This window comes from Brachyistius frenatus, unplaced genomic scaffold, assembly GCF_029030835.1.
Source record: "Brachyistius frenatus isolate BFR_SWC_R1_liver_20210118 unplaced genomic scaffold, ASM2903083v1 Contig_189, whole genome shotgun sequence".
In the NCBI taxonomy this organism is placed as follows: Eukaryota; Metazoa; Chordata; class Actinopteri; family Embiotocidae; genus Brachyistius; species Brachyistius frenatus.
In genome coordinates, this window is record NW_027210788.1 from 470,695 (window position 1) to 492,663 (window position 21,969).

At 43.4% G+C, this 21,969-nt stretch overlaps 1 protein-coding gene across 4 annotated transcripts in view; it reads right to left on the bottom strand.

The window, feature by feature from the left end:
• mark4b (MAP/microtubule affinity-regulating kinase 4b) overlaps positions 1–21,969 on the bottom strand; it is a 45,349-nt gene that overhangs the window by 4,727 nt on the left and 18,653 nt on the right. Inside the window, exons 4-17 of one of the 4 annotated variants that reach the window (XM_069718308.1) lie at positions 12,875–12,923; positions 12,622–12,687; positions 11,808–11,878; positions 11,299–11,355; positions 10,850–11,086; positions 10,192–10,311; positions 9,860–9,959; positions 9,641–9,750; positions 9,277–9,466; positions 8,961–9,181; positions 8,418–8,521; positions 5,648–5,926; positions 4,358–4,440; positions 717–753 (exon numbers count right to left, since the gene is read on the bottom strand). In XM_069718308.1, coding sequence (XP_069574409.1) covers positions 717–753; positions 4,358–4,440; positions 5,648–5,926; positions 8,418–8,521; positions 8,961–9,181; positions 9,277–9,466; positions 9,641–9,750; positions 9,860–9,959; positions 10,192–10,311; positions 10,850–11,086; positions 11,299–11,355; positions 11,808–11,878; positions 12,622–12,687; positions 12,875–12,923 — 1,724 coding nt within the window. Of the gene's footprint in view, positions 1–716; positions 762–4,357; positions 4,441–5,647; positions 5,927–8,417; positions 8,522–8,960; positions 9,182–9,276; positions 9,467–9,640; positions 9,751–9,859; positions 9,960–10,191; positions 10,312–10,849; positions 11,087–11,298; positions 11,356–11,807; positions 11,879–12,621; positions 12,688–12,874; positions 12,924–21,969 lie in introns of all 4 variants that reach the window. The other 3 variants (XM_069718310.1, XM_069718309.1, XM_069718311.1) reach the window with 3 other exon arrangements.

Sequence of the window (21,969 nt, forward strand, 5' to 3'; positions counted from 1 at the left end):
CATGTGCTTGTTATCGATGTGTTTTTAAGCTTCGATCTAATCGAAGTCTCTCTGTAATAATAAATTCAGATGCTCTGATTGTTTGCGTTGTCGTGTGATTGTTCTCCATGTGAAGAACGAAGTGACACGTTTTCTGCACTAAAATAAACGCTGTTGTTTTTGGCAAATGACGTGAAACAGCATTCAGGTCACTCCATCGTCCATTCCTTTCTTCAGATTGGGGTTATTGGGGAAATAAAAGTTAACAGCAATTCAAGTTTTTCATGTTGACCTACTGTTCTTGATTTTACAAGATCTTTGATACAGATTTATGCCTATTTCTTTGTTTTAATGTTTGTGATCGACTGCTTTAAACACACAGCGTCGTCTCTCTATGAGCTTGAAAATTAAAAAAAAAAAATTGTTTTAATTGCATTTCCGTATGTCCTAATCACATGCAAGAGAAAAATTAACACAAGAATGTGATCATGAACATGTTGGATCATGCAAAAGTGTAAATAAATGATAATTCAGGCCTCTAAAATGAGAACACTGCACTTCTCAGATTGCAATTTACTGTTATATCTTGTACAGTGCAAGTAAAGCATTTTTAGGCCTCTTATCCATGAAGCATTAAGGAGGTGTCTGATTCTGATGACAATAATCTCAAACTCTCAGGAACAAAAATCGACCTTCAGCAACAGACGGTCAACGTGGAAACAAAGACGTGAACTCACCTTGTGACCGGAGATCTGCCATTTCTCTCCGGTTCATCTGTGACCCTCAAGAAGAAGAAAAACGTATCCGTTAGGAATCAATCGGCCAATTTACATCCTCACATCAATCCCACCTCCACCCCACGTCCCGTTGTAATGGCCCCCGATCAGCAGCTACGTCAACCAGTCCACCAAACACGACACAGAACACCACAACTAGGATGGATTTCCATCGACCTGCACGAGACACTGAAAACACTGGATGGATGTGAAACGACGAAGCGTCCAAGTCACCGACAAAACGAGTGAGGAGGGTAAACGGATGCAGAGGGAGTGAATCTGTGGCACGGGGCCACGATTCAACGGACAATATAACGTGTGTTACAGTGGTGTCCACACATGACTCACACACAACACAAATCTGATGCTGGTAGAAGCACAAATTAGCGAGTTAAAAGACGACTCTGGAGACGAGACACGTTTCCACTCAAAGTCTGCGTCTTTTCTAACGACACATCGCAGCTCCGTCACATTCACGAGGGAAATAGTCCAGGCCAAGTCTTTACAGCTTAGAGAGAAGAGTATCACATGTTCAAAATGCTTTGAATGAAAGCGTTTTCTCCATCCGACATGCGTTCAGATGGAGGTTGGAGCTGCTCAATGCACTTCCCATCTGTGGTCACTAGGGGCTACTGTTGCTATTTTCTCTCCAGGCTGTTTCTTTCCCACCAACCTGGCAACCTGATCTCTACTGCTACTCCGGGAACTGGTGGGGGTGGTGGTGGGTGTGTGGCCCAGAGGAGCAAAGCAGGGAGATTTCATTGATAGAGTTTCTCTTTAACGGAGAATGAAAGCTACTGTGATATGAGCCTGGTGCAGCGTGAGGAGTTGTTTAAAGTGCAGTGGGTTTAATCAGATCTAAGTGAATGTTAAGATTGTGAGTCCCGGCAGTTTTGGCTCCATCGCCTCTCTTTAAAAGTACAGAGATCCCTGCTAATCCTCACAGATAATCACTGGGATATACCTCAGCATTTATGAATGAATGTTATCCACGTAATCATCTGGCAACTATCTGGAGGGGAATTTAAGACCACGAGGCCTCGTTGCAGAAACTGTGCTGGGAATGTTTGACTCTTAACACCTTTATATTGCTAAAGAATATGTAGGATGTTTACCTATACTTTTTTTTCTTCCTAAAACCATGTTATGTAAGGTCAATACATGCCTGTGCATTGTTATGCAGCGCTAATTATGTAAATATTTTTTTTAAATACCGCCGTGACCGACGCCGAGGTACCTCTGAGCAGGACGAGAGGCGTCACGTGCTTACGAAGGAATCAAATTAATAATAAAAATAGCAAGATCCCAGTTTAAGAAAGGGATAAATCCCAGTTATGTAACTAATCCTGATTTAAAACGACAGTGATGCTGGGTCAGTCAGCCAGGATGACTGTTGCAGGCCGAGATGCTTCTCTACAAGCATCTCCTGCATTCGGCTCGGACACATGTTGTGTGTTTTTTTTTTTAATGGTCACAGGTTCAAGGCTGCGATGTTGCAAATTGACTTTTACTGACTTGTTGCAGCCGACGTGAATGTTTTACAAAGTTTGAGTGTGTAAACCTGTGTCCTTTTGTTTTCTTTGTATTGCCGTGTCACTATCAAAAAAACCAAAGTCATACTGGAGTACATTTTACAGTCTCCACATCCACATTTGCACTTTGATTCCGAAGGACTGACAGTTTTGGACATTTTCTATCAAAACTAGTTGTCTGGAAGTACGTTATATAAAACGACGTTTGGCCAAGTATACATATGAATGAGAAATATCTGCCCAGAGATGCACTGTACACGACCAGTTGTTGAATTTAGCCTTGATTAAGTTGTTTTTCTCAAAAGGCAGAGAATGATTCTCTCTTAATCACTGTTCTTCATACTTTACCCCCCCCCCCACCCCACCACCACCACCACCTCTGTCTTGAACAAACTCGGCAGTAAAGCCCCCCCCCCCCCTTTCCTGTCTGTCCGGGTTTCTCTGAGAATCCACAGCCCGGCTGTAGGACTGCTGATTTGTTAACAGCATGGGCAAAACATATGGTGTTGATTACATGAGTCAAGACCAGTACAGTGGAGTTGCAATAAACTCACGTACTCCGGGGAACACACACACACACACACACACACACACACACACACACACACACACACACACACACACACACACACACACACACACACACACACACACACACACACACACACACACGGTTGTTTATTCTACGAATAAGTTGTGTGATCAAGTGTGTGTGTTGTGCAAGTGCTTATGAGTAACTATTGATTTCTACTTATGTAAGCTATATGGCAAAGGTCCAACACACCTGATGCTGACATTGGAATCCATTACGTAGTCGAAAAGGAAAACTTTAAATACCCGCATTCAGAAACTCAAACAACAAACCAACTCTCGTCCCTTTTTCGTTGGAAGCAGGTAACGGTGCTGCAGCACATACAGCTTCTAACGAGCGCTTACAGCATAACGCCGAGCCAGCAGAGACACAAGCAGTCCAAACAGACAGACACTCAGGCAGACAGCTGCTGATCAGAGTTTGAGGAGCACAAACATACCATTTTGAGAGAAAGCTGCTCTATAGGAAGAAACTTACTCTGAGTTCAGGTTTAAGTTCAGTCCCAAAAGCTGCTTTAAATCTTGGATTTTCTAATCTTAACTTACTGGAGACACAAAACCTGAATTTTTGCAAAGTTTCTGCTGGAAGGACTTTTTAATACGAATCATATGCAGTGTAATAGCTTTTTTATGAGCACACTGGTTTATTGGACCACCAGAACAATCAATATGGCCTAGAATCAATCATTATAATATATATTTTCAGTACTTCCCAGCAGTATGAAGCAATAATTATTCATCATGGGATTAATTCAATTAGCACAGATAAGTGGAAGAAAATGGATGCATTAACCAATTAAAAATGATTCCTGATTTTGCTGATTTCAACACACCCTTATTGAGTAGATGCTGTAGCTAGCAATAGTGACCGTTTTCTACTGATCTGATAGTACTGACTGAAACTGCACATCAAAAAAAGAAGAAAAGCTGCACAACCTACAGCCACAAAAATCCCCCTTTCAGTTTAGAAATGTGTAATGTCTCCTGACAACCTGCATTCAGATTCAAAAATATTTCATAATAAAATGTCTACAGCAGGCAAGAGACAATATTTAAGGCTTTTTTTTTTTGTTATTGCTTAAAATGATGAATGTAAACAAAAATCTGGAAAATATATGTTTCACATGTATTCACTTTGTAACAGAAAATAGAGCTTCTCCAGTTTCCACATGAGCAAAGATGTTTTTGTTTTTTTATCGGAGCCAGAAGCCTGCAAGTTGAATTTAAGTCAACCACCGATTAAATTCCTACCTGTAGAGTAGCTTTGACTCAGATAAATGTTTGTATAGCTAAACTCCAACCTGCAACACACAGCGAATGAGGGGCAGAGGGGATGACAGGGCACCTGGCAGGCAGGCAGGCAGGCAGACAGACAGACAGACAGACAGACAGACAGACAGACAGACAGACAGACGGACAGACGGCCAGACAGACAGACGGACAGAAGCAGCCAGAAAAACATGGGAAAGGAAGACTTACTAATTATTTTTGTCCCCTGTGGGAGGGTGCAGCCCGACATGGACTTGTTTGAGCTCTGACATTCAGAAGGGTCAAGAGTGACCCTAGGAGGAGAGAGGAAGAAGAGAAGTGAGGTGAAGGGAGGATGAGAGGAATGGGAAAAAAAAAGGAAAATTAGAGTCAGAGAGACATCGAATGAAAGAAAAAGCGAGTGAGCAGAAGACAACGTCGAGTGACAGACAGGAAGAGAGAAGTAGAGGTCGAGAAGTACAAATCAAACGAGCTGTAGTTCAGGAGAAGGAGGATAGAAGATCGGCAGATGAACTGGCAAGAAAAAGCCAAAGTTGTTAAAGAATCAAACAAAACAAACAAACAAACAAACAAACAAACAGATAAAGCAACAATAAGCAGCCAAGAACAAAAGACTGTCAAAGACATACAGTACGTCCGGCTTACCAGCAGACCTGGGTCAAACAGGTTATCATCTTTTTAGCTCCACTCAGGTGGAGACAAACGCATCATGACAAGACCCTGCAAAGGTTACGCAATTGAATAGGAACTATTTTCTCAAGCTTCACTGTGATTGGTTAAAAGAGAGCGCTGCAGCAGGATCTGCTGTCTGCGTCTCCCACAGATCCTAACACACACGTCTCTACTGTTTAAGGAAGCGAACGGCCAGCGTTACTCCTTCAGGACAGAATATCATACTCATGGCCATCTGGTAAACTACATGTCCTCAAATGTCAGTTTTATTTGTCTCTTATTTTTTTGTCTTTCTGTGCGGCTCAATTCTTGCTCGCTCCTGTAATGTAACATATATACGTTTGTAATATTATCCTTTTTTTTTTTTTTTTTAATTGCAAAAATGACACTATTAACTATCAACACTATTAGACCCAAGTCTGACATTAAGGAGGACAAGTTCTGAAGCCTGTAAAGCTGAATTATTAGAGAAGGAAGGCTGGTAGGTTAGTACAGGTTAAGGAAGAGACGGTGAGAGGCAGCAAGCTTCGCTACATGACCTTCATGTAAAGGTTTACAGCAAACACGCTACTCTGTCCAGTTTAATGCCTAAAAATACATCCCTTAAAGGGAATCTTCTGTCACACACAGTTCATTAGCAATGATAATCGAACAAAAACAACCCTTAAAAACACTTGAAAATGTCAAAATAAGCCACAAACCCTGAAACTACAATGCAGTTATAAACTGTTGTTTGTTTTAATCTTTCTGTTTCACCTTCGTCGTCTTTAACGCTGAACTACTAAACCTACTCTTTCCTCTCCTTCTTGCCCCGGCTTCTCCCCTTACCTGCGAGTCAACTTGGAGGTGAGTTTGCTGAACAGGTTGGTTGTAGCCCGGGTCCTGGCGTGGGACAGCGGGCTGGCATCATGGGACGGCGTAGGGGATGTCGGGGGAGCGTGGGAGGGAGGACGACGGTCTCTAATCTGCCCTCCGTGGAAAGTGCTCCTCACCGTGGATCCCCTGGAGAGACGGGAGGAAGGCGTGGAGGACGAGGAGGAGGTCCCAGAGGCGCCGGCAATGCTGTGGGTTGAGGGAGAGGCGGGGGGAAGGCGGTGGGACAAGGTACTGGAGAGGTGGTTGGGGGCGGGGATGGAAGAGATTTGTTGAAATTAAGATCATTACATGACAACACCGAAACATTTTATTATTTCTATTTCAGAAAATGAGTTTTTGCCAAACATCGACAGAATTAAAACATCCGAGATAAATTGAAGTTATAAAGTTATAAATGCAGTAATGGATGGCAAACTGTTTTCAAGAAGCACGACTACCGAAAAGAAAAGTATACGTAACAGAAAGACAGAGAGAGGGGAACAGAAAAAGAGAAAGTGTGCTGCTCCTCACACATGGACCACAGGCTATTCTCTAACCTGAAATATGACCTATAATCACACACACACACACACACACACACACACACACACACACACACACACACACACACACACACACACACACACACACACACACACACACACACACACACACACACACACACACACACACACACACACACACACACACACACACACACCTCTGAGTCTGTGGCTAGCTGGTGGCCTGGGGCTGCTTTCCATAACGCTCTAGATAACACCCACGCAGGGTTCAAGTGGGGCAGAACCATTAGACGGGTTAAGTTGAAGCGCAGCCGTTAAAGTCAATGCGAACTGGCTGCCGACTGCACCTCACCGGGGATGGAGGCAGGAGAGAGGGGTGGGGAGGCAGGAGAGAAGGGTGGGGAGGCAGGAGAGAAGGAGAGTGGGGAGGCAGGAGAGAAGGGTGGGGAGGCAGGAGAGAAGGGTGGGGAGGCAGGAGAGAGGGGTGGGGAGGCAGGAGAGAAGGGTGGGGAGGCAGGAGAGAAGGGTGGGGAGGGGAGGCAGGGTGGGGAGGAGAGAGGGGTGGGGAGGCAGGAGAGAGGGGTGGGGAGGCAGGAGAGAAGGGTGGGGAGGCAGGAGAGAGGAGTGGGGAGGCAGGAGAGAAGGGTGGGGAGGCAGGAGAGAGGAGTGGGGAGGCAGGAGAGAGGGGTGGGGAGGCAGGAGAGAGGAGTGGGGAGGCAGGAGAGAAGGGTGGGGAGGCAGGAGAGAGGGGTGGGGAGGCAGGAGAGAGGGGTGGGGAGGCAGGAGAGATGACAAATGAAAAAAAATGATGTGGACAGGAGAAAGAGAAGAAGAGGGGGAGACTGAACACGTGTGGAAGAACAGTGAAAAAAGGAAAAAACTAATAAAGTTTGACTTTTGACATTTTGAATTAATTAATGAATACATTTTTATTGGCTGCTGTGCTTTAAGTTTACGGCGTGTTTTGTTCTCTACCCGTGTGTCCCATGCACACGATCGTCCCGTCAACCACTCTAGCATGGCATCGCATTGACAAGGCCTCAGAGGCAAGTGGAGGGTTACGTTGGCACAGTGTCAGTCCTCACTTCATCCTGCTGCTCTGCCCTGCTCACCTCCTCTCCCATCTCTCTCCCATCTATCCCCCCTTCCCCCCATCGACCCACTCCTTTCCTCATCCTGTCATCTTTCCTTTGTTTTAAAATAAAATCCAGTAAAAAAATCCCCGCCCCGTCCGTGCAGGAAAATCTCGCTGGAGGTCAAGACCACAGACACAAACCTTCTGGCTCTCCCTTGGAGGGACGAAATTACAGAGCGATAAAGAGACAGAGGGACAGAAAACAGGCCAGAGAGACCAGGAGGACGGAGAAATAGAGTGAGACGGAGACGGAGGGAGAGGAGATGGCGGGTGCCATGCTCTGGGACTGACAAGCAGACAACCATCTGTCATGACAACAGACAGTTCATACTGGGCGCACACACACACACACACACACACACACACACACACACACACACACACACACACACACACACACACACACACACACACACACACAAACTCACACTCATGCACAGTTTAAGCCCTTTATCCTCTCTTGAAGAGACAAAATGTGTGTGGAACAAACACCGCGGGCCAAACACTCTCTAAGCTCTGTGCAAAACGAGATGAGCTGTACCCGTCAAACCAGTCTTTACACACAAACTTACTACAGTAACATCTCACACTGTATTCACTATGAATACAAATGGATTTCCTGCACTGGGTTCAAGGACACGCAACAATTCAAGTTCAAATTCTGTAATTTATTTCAATGTGCTGATGTTCACCAGCACCAAATCAATTAATAACCTGTGTACTAATAAAACCGAATCTGTTCATTTTTACCCCCCAAATTAAACCTAATTCTCAACTCAGCACCCTCAAGCTCCTTCAGGGAGTTTAGGAAAGGACAATTTACGTTAAATCTTGTGTTTTTGATTAGAGAGACGTTGGACACAGGTATAAAACAGGTAATCTCACTTGATGATGGTAATAAATCCTTCAGCTCCTCAGAAATACGTTCATATGATATGCTCCAGGGCCATTGGAGATGATCCAAATTCACACAAATAAAGCAAAGCTGCTTCAATTTTTTATTTGAATTGAAACAATTCAGCTTTGTCGTACGTACATAAAAGATAAACAGGGACACGGACAGACTCGCCGAGGCTCCTCTCACCTGTTTTCTTTGCCGTTTTGCAGCAGGGAGGGTCTATCAGTGCTGGATCGGTCTGTACACACATACGTGTTCCGTCGAGTCATGGCGCTAGCAGGGATGTTGTTCTGGAGAAGGAATCGTAAACCCATGAGCACGTAAATGTACTGAAATGAACTCTGTTCCCCAATAAAATGACCTTTCAACACACAAAACAAATAGCGAATAAAACTCAGGTAAAACTTGCCTGACAACTTATCTGACACTATTTGAAAACAAAAATGTTTATGAGCTCCGCCTGTATCTGCCATGCAGATCATTTAAGAGTCGATCTAAAGCTGTACAATCACGACTCTCTCTCTCTCTTTTATGATTAATATCTAAGCTGGGTGTGTTTTACTATTCAGCCTCTCTATTCTGCGGGAGATGTAAATGTTTTCAGTTCTCGTAACGTCTACGTCAACCTCAACGTGCTGTAAACTGAGGAATCTGTACCCGTTACATTGATAAGAGATGAAACGGGATCGTTCGGTTACACAAGACACAAAAACCTCCTTCGGGCCGTACCGTGGTCGAGTTGACTTCCTTGCGCCGGTCAGGTATCTCGGCTTTATTTGGGTTGTGAGCGGAGCTGACCATGGGACTGGAGGGGGTCGGGATGCTGCGGGAGCCGACGGTACTGGTGCTTGGTTTGCGGATCGACGGCCGCTCCTCTTTAAGACCCGCCCCTTCGCCGACGCCACTGGGGCTTCGCTTGGGGTGCGTCGACCCTGGAACCGTCGGACCACCTTGAGGAGTAAAACAATTCAGAATGAACCCCCTCAACTTCAACAAGTCCAAAAATAACTCCACGACGCCAACGGTCGCGGTATTTTTGCCTTACAGAAGTCAGAGTGTCGTCTCTGGCGGTGATATGTGGAGGCGCTGCGCTGCGCCTTGTGGCCGGAGGAGGAAGACTGTGCACCCGAGGAGGAAGAGGAAGTGGAGTGTTTGCTCGTTCCGTTGGCGACGGTGCCGGCCCGGACTCGAGCCAGACTTAGACTGCTGGCCGACCGAGACTCGGTGCCCTCCGGCTGAGACACAGACAAACACACAGAGACGACATAAATATATACTAGGACTGGAGACGGGGACTTGATCTGGACCTTTACGGGTTCTCTGAGCCGACCAACCAATGCCAGGTTGGTCCGGTTCATGAGGGAATTAAATACAGAAGCAGACAGCGAACCCGAAGTCGATGCACTCACCTCGATCTTGCGTCCCAGCAGCAGGTATGTGGCAGTGATCTCATTGTACTTCTGACTGGCCAGCGAATCTCTGATCTCTTCTCTGTTGAATCCCATCCCGACCATCACATCTGAAACAACGCCAATAAAGTTACTTCACAGAAATCACACACATATTTCTGTTATCAGCGAGTCATTTTGCGCCGAGTTAAAAGTAAGGTGGTAAAAGGCGTTTCTCACCGATCCGGCCGGTGTCGCTGAAGTCCTCCACAGGTTCTGTGTGGGGCTTCAACTCTTCGCCGTCATAGCCCACGTTTATCCACTTATCTTTCATTATTTGCTGGCGGAATGAAAAAACAACAACAAAAACAAACACAGAAAGGCCTTGAGAAATAAAATAATGTCGTTTACCATTAGAAAACCGTGATCTGATATGAAAGGTGTGAAATTCTTTTTAATTTCAACAGTTTGCTCGGTGTCGAGTCATATCTCCAACTTTAACTCCTTTCTACGGTCTACACATGTTATCGGTGTTTATTCTACTAATTGTGCAACGGGGTTTCCCTCTTCACCTCCAGGGAGCAGCGCTTTGTGGGGTTGAGGACCAGGAAGCGACGCAGGATTCCCTCGCAGTCTGTGGACATGTAGAAGGGCACACGATATTTCCCTCTCAAAACACGCTCCCGCAGCTCCTGGAAACACACATTCATACAACACGCGTTTAAACAACAGGGATGCCGAATCTTTAATGCGTCACTTATCATCAATACTTCAATAAAAACAGGTTATTATCTTTGTGGAATCACTTACGATGTAATATTGTGACTGAAAAAACAGATCAGATGTGGATTTAAAACCTCGAGGAATTACTCGTAAAATTTTGCCATTACAGTTCAACATGGTTAACAACAATTTATCATTATTTTTCAGGTTAATTGTACATGAACAAGCACTTGATAGCAACACTGATTGTTACGATACTGTTGTAAGAGGACATGTTAAGCTTTTTAAGCCCAAATAAATGAGAAAATACAAAAACAAGTACACTTATGGAACTTTTTATACTGTCTAATGATATGGATTAAAATGAAAAGCGCAGTGACAGGTGACTGTATGTGAAATTCATTTACAATAATGTGTCTGTGGTACATTATTTTTCTTTGAGATAATATCCAACATTAGTTCAGGGAAGCGCCGAGTCGCCTTAAATGACATCATCACATCACCCACCTTCAGGTTCTGTCCGTCAAAGGGCAGAGAGCCGCTGACCAGCGTGTACAGGATGACGCCCAGGCTCCAGATGTCCACCTCTGGACCGTCGTACTTCTTCCCCTGGAAGAGCTCTGGGGCAGCGTAGGGCGGCGAGCCGCAAAACGTGTCTAGTTTACTGCCCGCAGTGAACTCGTTACTGAAGCCAAAGTCGGCTATTTTGATGTTGGAGTCGGCGTCAAGAAGCAAGTTCTCCGCCTGCGGGGGAAAAAAAAACCAACATAGGCGGTGTAAGAACACGAATACTGAAAAGACTAACTGTCATGTAAAGTGGATCGTAACTGAAAAATGTAACGATAAAAGACCATATTTGCAAATTAAAGCTAGAACTGATGGTTCCTTTCGGTGTTGTTGGACATGAAGTGGTACATCTTCTGGATAACACACTACGTAGTGTTAAATAAATTCACCTTCAAGTCTCTGTGAACAATTTTCTTCAGATGACAGTAGTGCACTGCTGAGACAATCTGAGGACAGAAACAGACAACATGACCTCAAACAAGAGAAGAAAATTGCACTTGATGCTGTTTTTATGTAAATGTTAGCTAAGCCAGGAGCTCCATTCATATATTCACATGCCCACTGCAGCCAATGATACAACGCAGTTAAGAATACAATTTGGATGAGTGGGTTTCTTGTAGTGTAATCACACCTACTGTTTTATTTGGTCTGAATTACAGCTGCAAGGTTTCCTGCATGTCTTCATTGGGTTCAGGGTCAGAATCCACAGTTACAAACCAATCGGTTACTTTAAACAGTAAAATCACAATCGACTTGGTCGTATTTCAGCTTCTGTAACTTTAAAGAACTTTTCAGGGTTTTATTTGTTCTCTTCCTCTCTGCAAATGTTCACAGAGCAGCTATAAGCTTCTGGACAGAAAGACATACGGACACAAGCGAGGTGTGGAGCATCACTGACCTGTCTGAACTTGGCCCTGGCCTCTTTCTCCTTCATTCTGCCGTGAGTCACGAGGTAGTCGAACACTTCGCCTGGAACAAAGACAAACGGGGTGAAAACGTTTGGTCTTTCGGGTCGACTTGGAAATGAATTAGTCTGCATCAAGATTGCACAAACTTGTTGTGGAGCACAACCACACTGCATTGACCACTAAATTAAATTCAGCAGGACTGTAACCGTCTGATATTTGACTGAAATGAGTAGAATTATGTGAACGATGTGGGAAAGGGGAAAGGAAAAAGCACCTGTGCTCTCCAATACAAATATATGAAGGAAAGCACATGTTCTTGTGCTTTATTTCTAGGGGCATGACACATTGAAAATCCTCCAGATCCTAAACGGTGAGACACGCTGAGGGCAAAGATGGACAGAGCTGCATGTCTGCTGGTGAGCTGCTGCCTCCTTATTAGGTATTGGAAGCAAGAGATCACACAACATAGAGAGGGCAACGGGGAGAGATTAAGAGATCGCGAACAGAAAGAAGAAAGAAAAATAAAGAAGCTGTAAAAATAGATGAGTACATGGGAAACAGTTGAACAACGTGTAAGTGGAGGATGAATAGAACAGGATGGAAAAGACAGCAGAGAGAATATTAGAGAAGGGAAGCAAAGTGATGCGACAGACAAAAAAATCTCACTAATGAAAATGGAGTGTAAACTCTAAATTAATTAAGTCATCGGCTGGGCTACATAGTTCAGAAGAAATTAATGTAATTGGCAGCATTCAATACTTGGCAATGGTGATGGAAGGGGAGGGGGGGGGGGCTGTCACTCACCTCCACTAGCGTACTCCATAATCAGGTAAAGTGTCTTCTCAGTCTCAATCACCTCAAATAACTGGACTGTAACACACACAGAGAGAAAGAGATGTTAACACAAAGGTCAGACACACACACACACACACACACACACACACACACACACACACACACACACACACACACACACACACACACACACACACACACACACACACACACACACACACACACACACACACACACGTTAATTCTTTGAAGAGTCACTTACCTATGTTAGGATGGTTCAGAGTTTTCATGATGCGTACCTCTCGAAACAGCTAAAAAGGAAAGAAAAAAAAAAATCATCAGAAATACCATAAAATACTAAAAATATAAATATATTATATATATGTATACACAAACTATATAACTATATATAGTACTACATATGCACTACAAAAGGATAATGGTCAATTAAACACATGTATGTGTTGAAATAAAAAAAAATGTACGTGTTATTTTACAACATTGAACTAACTCTAATGTAGGAGTGGGAAATATGACCAAATAAACAATCAGACGGTTACGGCATTAACTTCACATGCTAAGGTATTTTAAAAGAAGTCAGATTTCTAATTTCTCCATTAATTGTTTTCCTGGAACAAAATCCTGTAATTGAAACAATCATACTTAGATCTCATACTTTTATTTCCACGTAAGAACTGCGAACCATGAAATCTCAGCTGTTCCTTTTTTTTTTTTATTGTCGACGAGTTGAATTTAAGAAAAGAAGGACGGCCTCTGCATATTTTTTTTAGCAAATGAATCATCCCTCTGTTAATTCATACAGTTCACAGCTGGTATACAGACATCGTTCCCCTTCATCCATCTTAACCCTTCAAACACACACTCTGCCTCACACTCATCTTTCCTGCCACCTCTCGACCAGGGGTCACCCAGGGGAGTGTCCCACTGATGCTAGGCTGACAACGAGGCCTCCTCCCCTGGGTGTGCCTCCCCCTCCCCTCCTCCCCTCCTCCCCTCCTCCCACCCTCATCCATCAATGGGCTCCAGACTGCTGCCTCATCCTGCCACTCTGATGTCATCTCTCTCACTCTTTCCCTCTCTATCTAATTAAAGTAATGCATTTGTCTGTGAACTCCATTGAAAAGGTTTACGCAGCGAAAAGCTCAGGATGCTGATGGCCGGTCATGATGTGTTTTTAACACCAGATGGAATTATTGTTTCAGTAAACTGAAGTGTAATTTCACCACCGAACGAATCAAGATCAGAAAAAATGAAATGCCAGTATTCAGCATCAGTAAAGTGTTACACAAAAGCAATCGGTTCATTCATCCATCACGAGTTTGTTTTTATTTTGGTTATTAGAAACAAGGCATTACAAGGGAGTGTGTGTGTGTCAGCAGGAAACTAAAACAGAAATAGAAAATGAGGCAAATTAACAATGCACCGGAGATGAGGGGCGGGTGCAGAAGAAGACAATGACAAACTAGAAAAGTAAGAAAGAAAAAAGAAGCGATTTAATGGTACAAAGCCAGAGATTAAATGTGTTGACCTCGGTATTAGCGGTGAATTTTGGGTGGTTTTTTTTTTCCCCCTGTGAAGAACATTGTTGTGAACTTGCCTTGTTAAAATTTCTTTAAGACTAAATTACACACAAGTGAAAGCACAGACGCACAGTGAAAAGAACAAGAGTACAAAAGCAGGAATGCACTGATGCCTTCATTCTCGTAGGTGAACCTCAGCCGCCCTGGAAACACACTCCTCCTCTCGCTCTCAGTTCATCCTTAATAAACCCCATCAAATCTAAAATCTTCTTACGCTTACATTTCCCTACGTGTATTCATGGATCGCTGTATATCTGCAAAACCAGGACATTTTCAATTTTTGATGAAAATATAGTCTGACATTTTGGGAAACGTGCTTATGTGCTTAGTGAGGAAGTTTTCGATTCTTATATTTGTCCATTAAATATAAAGCTGCAAGCAGCAGCGTGTTAGGGAAACAGCTCAGGTGGCATGTACAGTGTATTTTTGTGCTAAGCTAAGCAAGACTGCTTCCAGAAGCTTTATATTTATCGCACACACATGAAAGTGGTTTCGATCTTCTCCTCTAATATTCTGCTAGAAAGCAAATAAGTACGTGTTCACCTTCCTTTCTTTATTTCCTCTTTAATGCTTCTTTTAAAAACAAAATCGGACTTTCCTTCGAACCACGAGTTTTTTTTCCTCCACATTTAGGTAAGCACATGCCTTTGCCCGTATACGTGTTTTCTCCACGTGATCAGTGATAGATTTCTGGTATCCAACGGGCCCAGAGTAAAACAACCAGTTCAGTTGGTCTACATAAGAACACATCGTCCCGCAGACACACTCAGACCGGTTTGGCTCCACCGTACAAGTTGTACATTTTGCATCAATCGCTCAAAAGTGGGACATTCAGATAACCAACATTCAGATAACCAACAGGTTAAAATACAAGAACTCGTGAACATGCTGAACTTCTATTATAAATTAATTTCACCAAAAAAAGCTTCTCTGCTGCTTTTTTTCTTCTTTATATCAATGTAAGTGATGTCAATCAACGATGACACCATAAACAGTGGACTTAATTTATAAAAATAAATAAATGACTGATTGAAATATTGACTGATAATGAAAATAAATATGACTTGCAGCACATTTATTCTTATAGCGTTTGGATAAATACTGCCTCATTTAAAGGACTTCGGCATCCTCTGTTATTTTTGACCTGATTTTGAAGAACAACAACGTTATCGGGAGAAACAGTTACACATTAAGAAACCAGAGGGAACGTTTCCTGGCTAGTGTTGTGTTATTACCATGAGTTGCAATTCTTATCTGTCAGTTTTTCTACCTAGTGCTGTTAAAATGGGAAGCCGCATCGTCCCCAGTCCAGCGGGAGTGTGTGTGTAATTGAATTAAGTGCACGGTGCATCAGCTGTTCATCTGAGCTTTAGGAAGAATTATCGACTAAGCCTCTCCTCCCTCACCTCTCCTCTATACACCCATTCACCTCTCTCTTTCTCTCTGCTGTACTCATTCACCCTTTTCTCTCCTGGTTTTTGACTCTTTTTTGCTGCCTGTTTGATTCAGTATGTGGGGAATCCACGCTGCAACCACTGCACGCTGGGATGCTGTATATTTAGAGATTAAAATAACAAATGGGAGCTGTTTCCAGAACAGAGTACGACTGAAAGGAGACTAAGCAAACATTAGCAAATGGCCAGGAAATTGTTGAGTCACTGGTATTGATCTAATCAATTCTCAGCTCATGTTGCTGCGGTGTGGTGATGTAATGAGGTTTCTTGCTGCACTTATAGGTGCATTATTGAAGATTATAAACACAACATTTATTCTGGTAAAAAGCAAAAGACCGTGTTTGAATGCAGCATTTTTCCACAGAATAACTTACTGTCCAATTTATATACCAAGCCTCTCTTACGTCACTTCCTGTTTCATTCCCTTGGTGATGGCCCCACGTCATAGTTGCCAGGCAAACCCAGGTAATAATCCCCGGGCTCGGCTCACCGGCTCCCCGGGGGGGCTGCGATAAGTCACGAAACGTCAAACACACGGCAGGAGCTGCACACTCGGAGACACACGGACCCAGCTGCTGTCAATGTGTGGTCCTCGTATAACAGCATCTATTGATTTCGGTGCTTTAAAGGGTCACGGGTGGCCTTAATTTATCAGCCTGTTTGGAAAGATTCTTTCAGCCCTCTGAATACAAATATTCACAACATTTTAGCAGTTTTAAGAAGTGTGAAAAAAATGCCATTTTGTGTGCAAAATACGAGAAGAGAGATGGCACAAAAACCACCTTGCAATCACGTGGACTCTTCAGCTCTCTTTTACATCCTTTCAGGCTGCATTAATCAACTAGTGAGCATTTAAATCTTCTTTGTGTCTCTCTTTCTCTCCTTGCCAGGAATCAACTTCGAAGTCGTTGCTCTAACTGTTTTTCTACAAGGATTTACACAAAGCAACTTAATGACCGGGTGTCACTTTTTTTTTTTCACTCTTCTCTTTCTCACTTTGTGCCTGTTTGATTCATGCGTCTGGCCTGCCAGTCTATTGACCTTTGACCTGTTCATCCCAGACAGGGTATCTGTGTTTTTTCCTTTCCTTCAGACAAAGTATGCACAAACAAACGAAGCGTTAGAGAGAGGTAGCGTGAAGAAAACAAAGATGAAAAATGAGGTCTTGATAAAGCCCGTCTAGCCGATCCTTCAAATCTCCACGGTGCACACTGACACACTAAACAAGTCTGCAAATAGAAAGCACGCTTCCTCTTATCTGCCACAGCCAACAACAAAACCAGGAGAGATTCGTGACAAAAGGGGAAAAGAGTTAAAAGACTAGAAGATAAACTCGCTGCTCCCACGTCAGAGTACTCGCTGTGAATACGTCTGTTTGTGAACGTCTGAATGAGTCAGTCCAGCTCTCGGTCCATTAGAGAGGTGGTTTAGAAGAAACCTTGCACAGCACTTCAGTCAGTATGGAAACTCTGTATTTGTGCCGCGCCCACAGGCTTTTAGGCACCGGTCCTCCACACTGAACACAATTACTGCCACGGCGCCCTTCGGCAAAAAGACACAGATCAGTCGAGGCCCGGTCCATCTGGGCAAAACACCAGAGACCATCGGTGTTCCTTATGTGGTACGTTAGCAAAGGTTGGCTGAGGCACCGCAGCCATTAACTGTTGCTCTGGTAGGATTTAAAGGTCATTGTAGCCTGGCAGCCTTATGCTAAATTAACACTGTGCATTAAGATTTTAAGTTTTCTAGTCATGTTGTTACCCGTGCTGGATTATGGATTCATATATTCATGCCCCGACACATCTCACCCTGCTTCCCTTAGGGCCGTCTGGACTGCAAGTTGGGTTTTTTTTTGTCTTTCTGATGCTGAGAGATTGTTGAAAATAAAGACAGGCTCATAAGTATCACTAGGATTTTGTTTTGTTTTGCTGAACTCAACAGTTGATGTGCAACAGTAGGTCAAGTTTCAGTAATAATAATTTTTAAAAAAAGGGCAAAACTCCCCACCTTCACTGTAGATCATAAAACGCAGTCATAGAAGAAAATCTTGAACACTTGGTGAGCAAGTTGAGCAAGAACTACAGTTTTTCCATGAGGCCTAAATATTTAATATGTCACTTTTTATGTATTATTAACACAATTTCAACAAACAAAAGCTTTTAAAAAATAAAGCTTACGTCGTCCTATTAAAGGATTCGGCCTGATACGTAGTCACGGAGCTGGCGATGTTAATTACAGTAGAGATGAAGTGGTGTTTCACTACTTGCAGAGACAATTTAAATAAGTGCATCGACGCAAACATCTGACAAAAACACTGCGGTCTATGAGACGCTTCAGCATGTGGATGCTTCTCTGGCGAGGTTGAAGGCAAACAGCAATGAATCAAACTGCTGTTGTCAAATGTAAGCCGGAGAGCTCAAGGTTTGTCCTCAGCTCTTCGGTTTTGTCGCTGGGAAGCATTTGAATATATATGCTTGACCTTGCATGTCATTGTTTCTGGGTGCTTGCAGCACAGCCCCCTCCACACTATCACACAAAAAACAAAAAAAGCGTACTTAATGAACACCTCTCAATCCCTCCTTTCATTTAATGTACACCAGTAATTGAAGCTCTGAAGCCTGTTGTTGGGGGCAGGTTAATTATAAATTAAGCGATCCTGGGACTTTAATTCGGGCCTCACATTGCGGTTTGACCCAGATCATAGATATCCTGACTCAGCATAATTAAATAGAATAACTTTACATCCCATTTTTCTTTTTATAGATGTTGGGTAAACAAAAAGCAGTAAGGGGAGCGAGAGATGGAGGGGGAGTGAAAAGATCAAGGCGTCGCTCTCTTCTTCTACTGTTGTATTCCCGTTGCTTTGAAGACGGGCTTGTGGGAAAACCTCCTGCTCTCAGAAGGTCTGCCCTCTTGTCCCTTTATTGTCCAATTAATTCCCTTTACACACGGACACAATAACAACAACGCATACAGCAGCAACAATATGATTATGCACAGACACCCACACAGGGACAACATGCCGGGTACAATAGGCCTCCAGATAATGGCATTACACGCACATACAAAGGCAAAGAGGAGAGCGTGTTGGGCTGAGTTTGTCTGCCTGTTATCATACATGTAGGTACACACACACACACACACACACACACACACACACACACACACACACACACACACACACACACACACACACACACACACACACACACACACACACACACACACACACACACACACACACACACACACACACACACACAGAGTCTGTTGTCTTTGGTTCTGCTCTGTATCTTGTCTTTCTCAGTGCCAATGCCCCCGAACCTCCACCTCCGCCCCTCCACCTCTCCACCTCCCCATCCCAACAGGACCGCCCCTTTTGGTTTGGCTGTCTGGAATTTAGCTCCTGGCTGAAGGGGCCTGGGCGAGGGACAAAACACACTTCACAGCATTTGATAGTGGCCCAAACTCACTGCGTTGCACACACACACACACACACACACACACACACACACACACACACACACACACACACACACACACACACACACACACACACACACACACACACACACACACACACTTTACTTTTGTGCATGTACACAGTTGGATGGCTGCCTACAAAATTCTCCTGTTCCTTCTCAAAGTACCACCAGGCTTTTGCTGGGGCCCTGAATAGTCTGGCAGATTATCCATCAACACACACCACAGGGGAAGAGTGCACCAAAAAAAAAAAAAAGGGCTTGATCCAATTGTTACTATCACAGTCATTAGGTCTCTCAGGTTTGAACAGAAAAACAACTTATTTCAATTGCCAAAAATCTACCGTAAGATTCACCTGTAATTCACAGGAAAAGTTGTGTTTTCTGTCTCTGCCGACGCAAAACTTTGCAGCATTGAGGCACGAGAAGGACGTCAGGATTTCCAACTCCGCTTAAAAACACTTTATATTATATTTTATAGCACATTATACATATCACGTATATATATATATGCTCTTTACCAAATAGTCCGAATTTGGATTTTCACAAACTACAGTTTATTTTCAGTTTTATCATCAGTAATAATTAAGGCAGAATGATGTTAGACTTTGTAATGACGACTCTATATTTATGAATTGTACAGGGCATGCACACCTGGCATCCATTGAGTGCCAGGTGTATAGCAATTCAGCTATAAATGCACCTGCACATGCACGGACACCTGCACAGTGACACTGTGGCAGTTCTGGCTGTTTTCTAGAAACCGAGTACCCTTTAAAACTTGACAGTCCCTGAATGTCCCGGTAGTTTTTTTTGGAGGCGTCCTGTAGTGCAACAGACAGTAAGTACAGCTGTGATGACAGTAAAGCTACTACTGAAACATAACGCCTGGGGAGGGAGGAGAGGAGAGAAAAGTGGGACACAGAACTCCAGTAAAGAAAAACCAAATAAAGAGCTGATGAGGAGAAGAAAGAGGAGAACAACTTGATTCAACTCAACTGTGAATACGACAACTTTTGAATATCAATGTTGTATAAATGTTAGAAAAATTACTCAGAGGCTGTATTCAAAATCAAACATCAAGAAGGAGCAAATATATGTTCACTCAAAGAAAGATGTCCAGCATTGCTCGAAGTCTCTCCTCCGTAGTTCAGCTTGTATACAGTGTGACAAACAGTTACCCCCCCACTTCCTCTTGTATGTCCGGTTTTGTAGATAGTAGTGAGAGAGGTCGTAGGTCACAAGATAAAGACACTGAGACTATAGAACCATGTTGTGCAACGGATAAATGGGTACATCTTTTCTGAGACAATAGGAACATGTTGAGCAACATATAGACCAACATTTGACAAGTATGATGAGTTCATTATTTTTCTATCAATAAATTAAAATGCTAGTTATATGAATTACCATTAGCAACACTGAAGCACATAATTCAATCTCCCGTGAAAGACTTGATTAATTTTGGACAAATACTCTTCACAGTGAGCTGCATTGATTTCAGTTTAAAAAAAAAAAATTTTTTACTCAAAGGCAGAAATCAAAGGACACGTCAGCCAACGTTGGGAGATTTGTCTCCAACATTAGACCAGAAATTCAAAAGCTCCGGCCTCTTATCCCTTTTAGGCTCCTAGTTTGTAAATTAAAAGTGATGACAGAAAATAGAGACAGGCATTGAGCGAGAGGGCATGTGACAGACAGAGATAGACAAAGAGATGGAGAGAGACCGTGTCACCTGAGAGCATGTGTAGTGTCCCACACTGACTACAAAAATGCTGACGGGACGTAACTGGCAGCCGTGGCCCTGACACAGCTGCGCTATGCAGCACTACACCACTACCAGGCTGCAGAGTACACACACACACACACACACACACACACACACACACACACACACACACACAGCATCCTTGTTAAAACCAGGATCTTCGCTTTAAAGACCTGAAGAGCAGATTAATGGTGGAGGTAAAGAGGCACATCGCTGCTGCAGCAGAAGGGAAATGATGCTCTGAGAAAAACACGGTGAATCTCAGAACCGAAATTCAGCTAAAGTACTTTCGGGGTTTCAGTGGGACACACACACACACACACACACACACACACACACACACACACACACACACACACACACACACACACACACACACACACACACACACACACACACACACACACACACACACACACACACACACACACACACACACACACACGCACACAACCGATAGGGAAACTTTAAATTAAAGTTGAGCCTCAACAATTATTTCATGCACAATGAACAGTCACACTTTTTGTCATATGAGAAATGCTGCATGGGACCAGTCAGTATCCATCTATCTATGTCTGGAAACAATGAGTTCAAACATGGTGTAACGAGCACAGCAGTTCCCAAAAGATTTAGATTTCGGAGCCACTGCTGGATATAATCTCGCTGTAATTTCCAGTCTTTATCCTCCTTTGTTGATTTCCTCACAAGAGCTGCAAATAATGTGACGGCTGTGGGAGATGTAAAGGTCCTCAAACTTTCATACAGCGATCACTCGAAATCCTCCGTTTTGACTGTGTAAGATTTCAGAAGCGCAGCACACAGTGAACTTACAGGCAGTTATTAAGTAAGTAAACTTGATTAAAAGTGGAAAAGACAGACAGTTTGTTTCCCTGGTTTAGTCTTGGCTTTCAGCGCTAGATATAATTTTCTGTGAGATCAGACTCTACAGAAATGTAGGACTCAGATTCGATTAAGACGGCTCAAATATTTTACAGTGAAAAAGGTTTTCCTTCTGTTTGTTCTTGCATTAACGGAGCTGTTCAGGCAGTGCT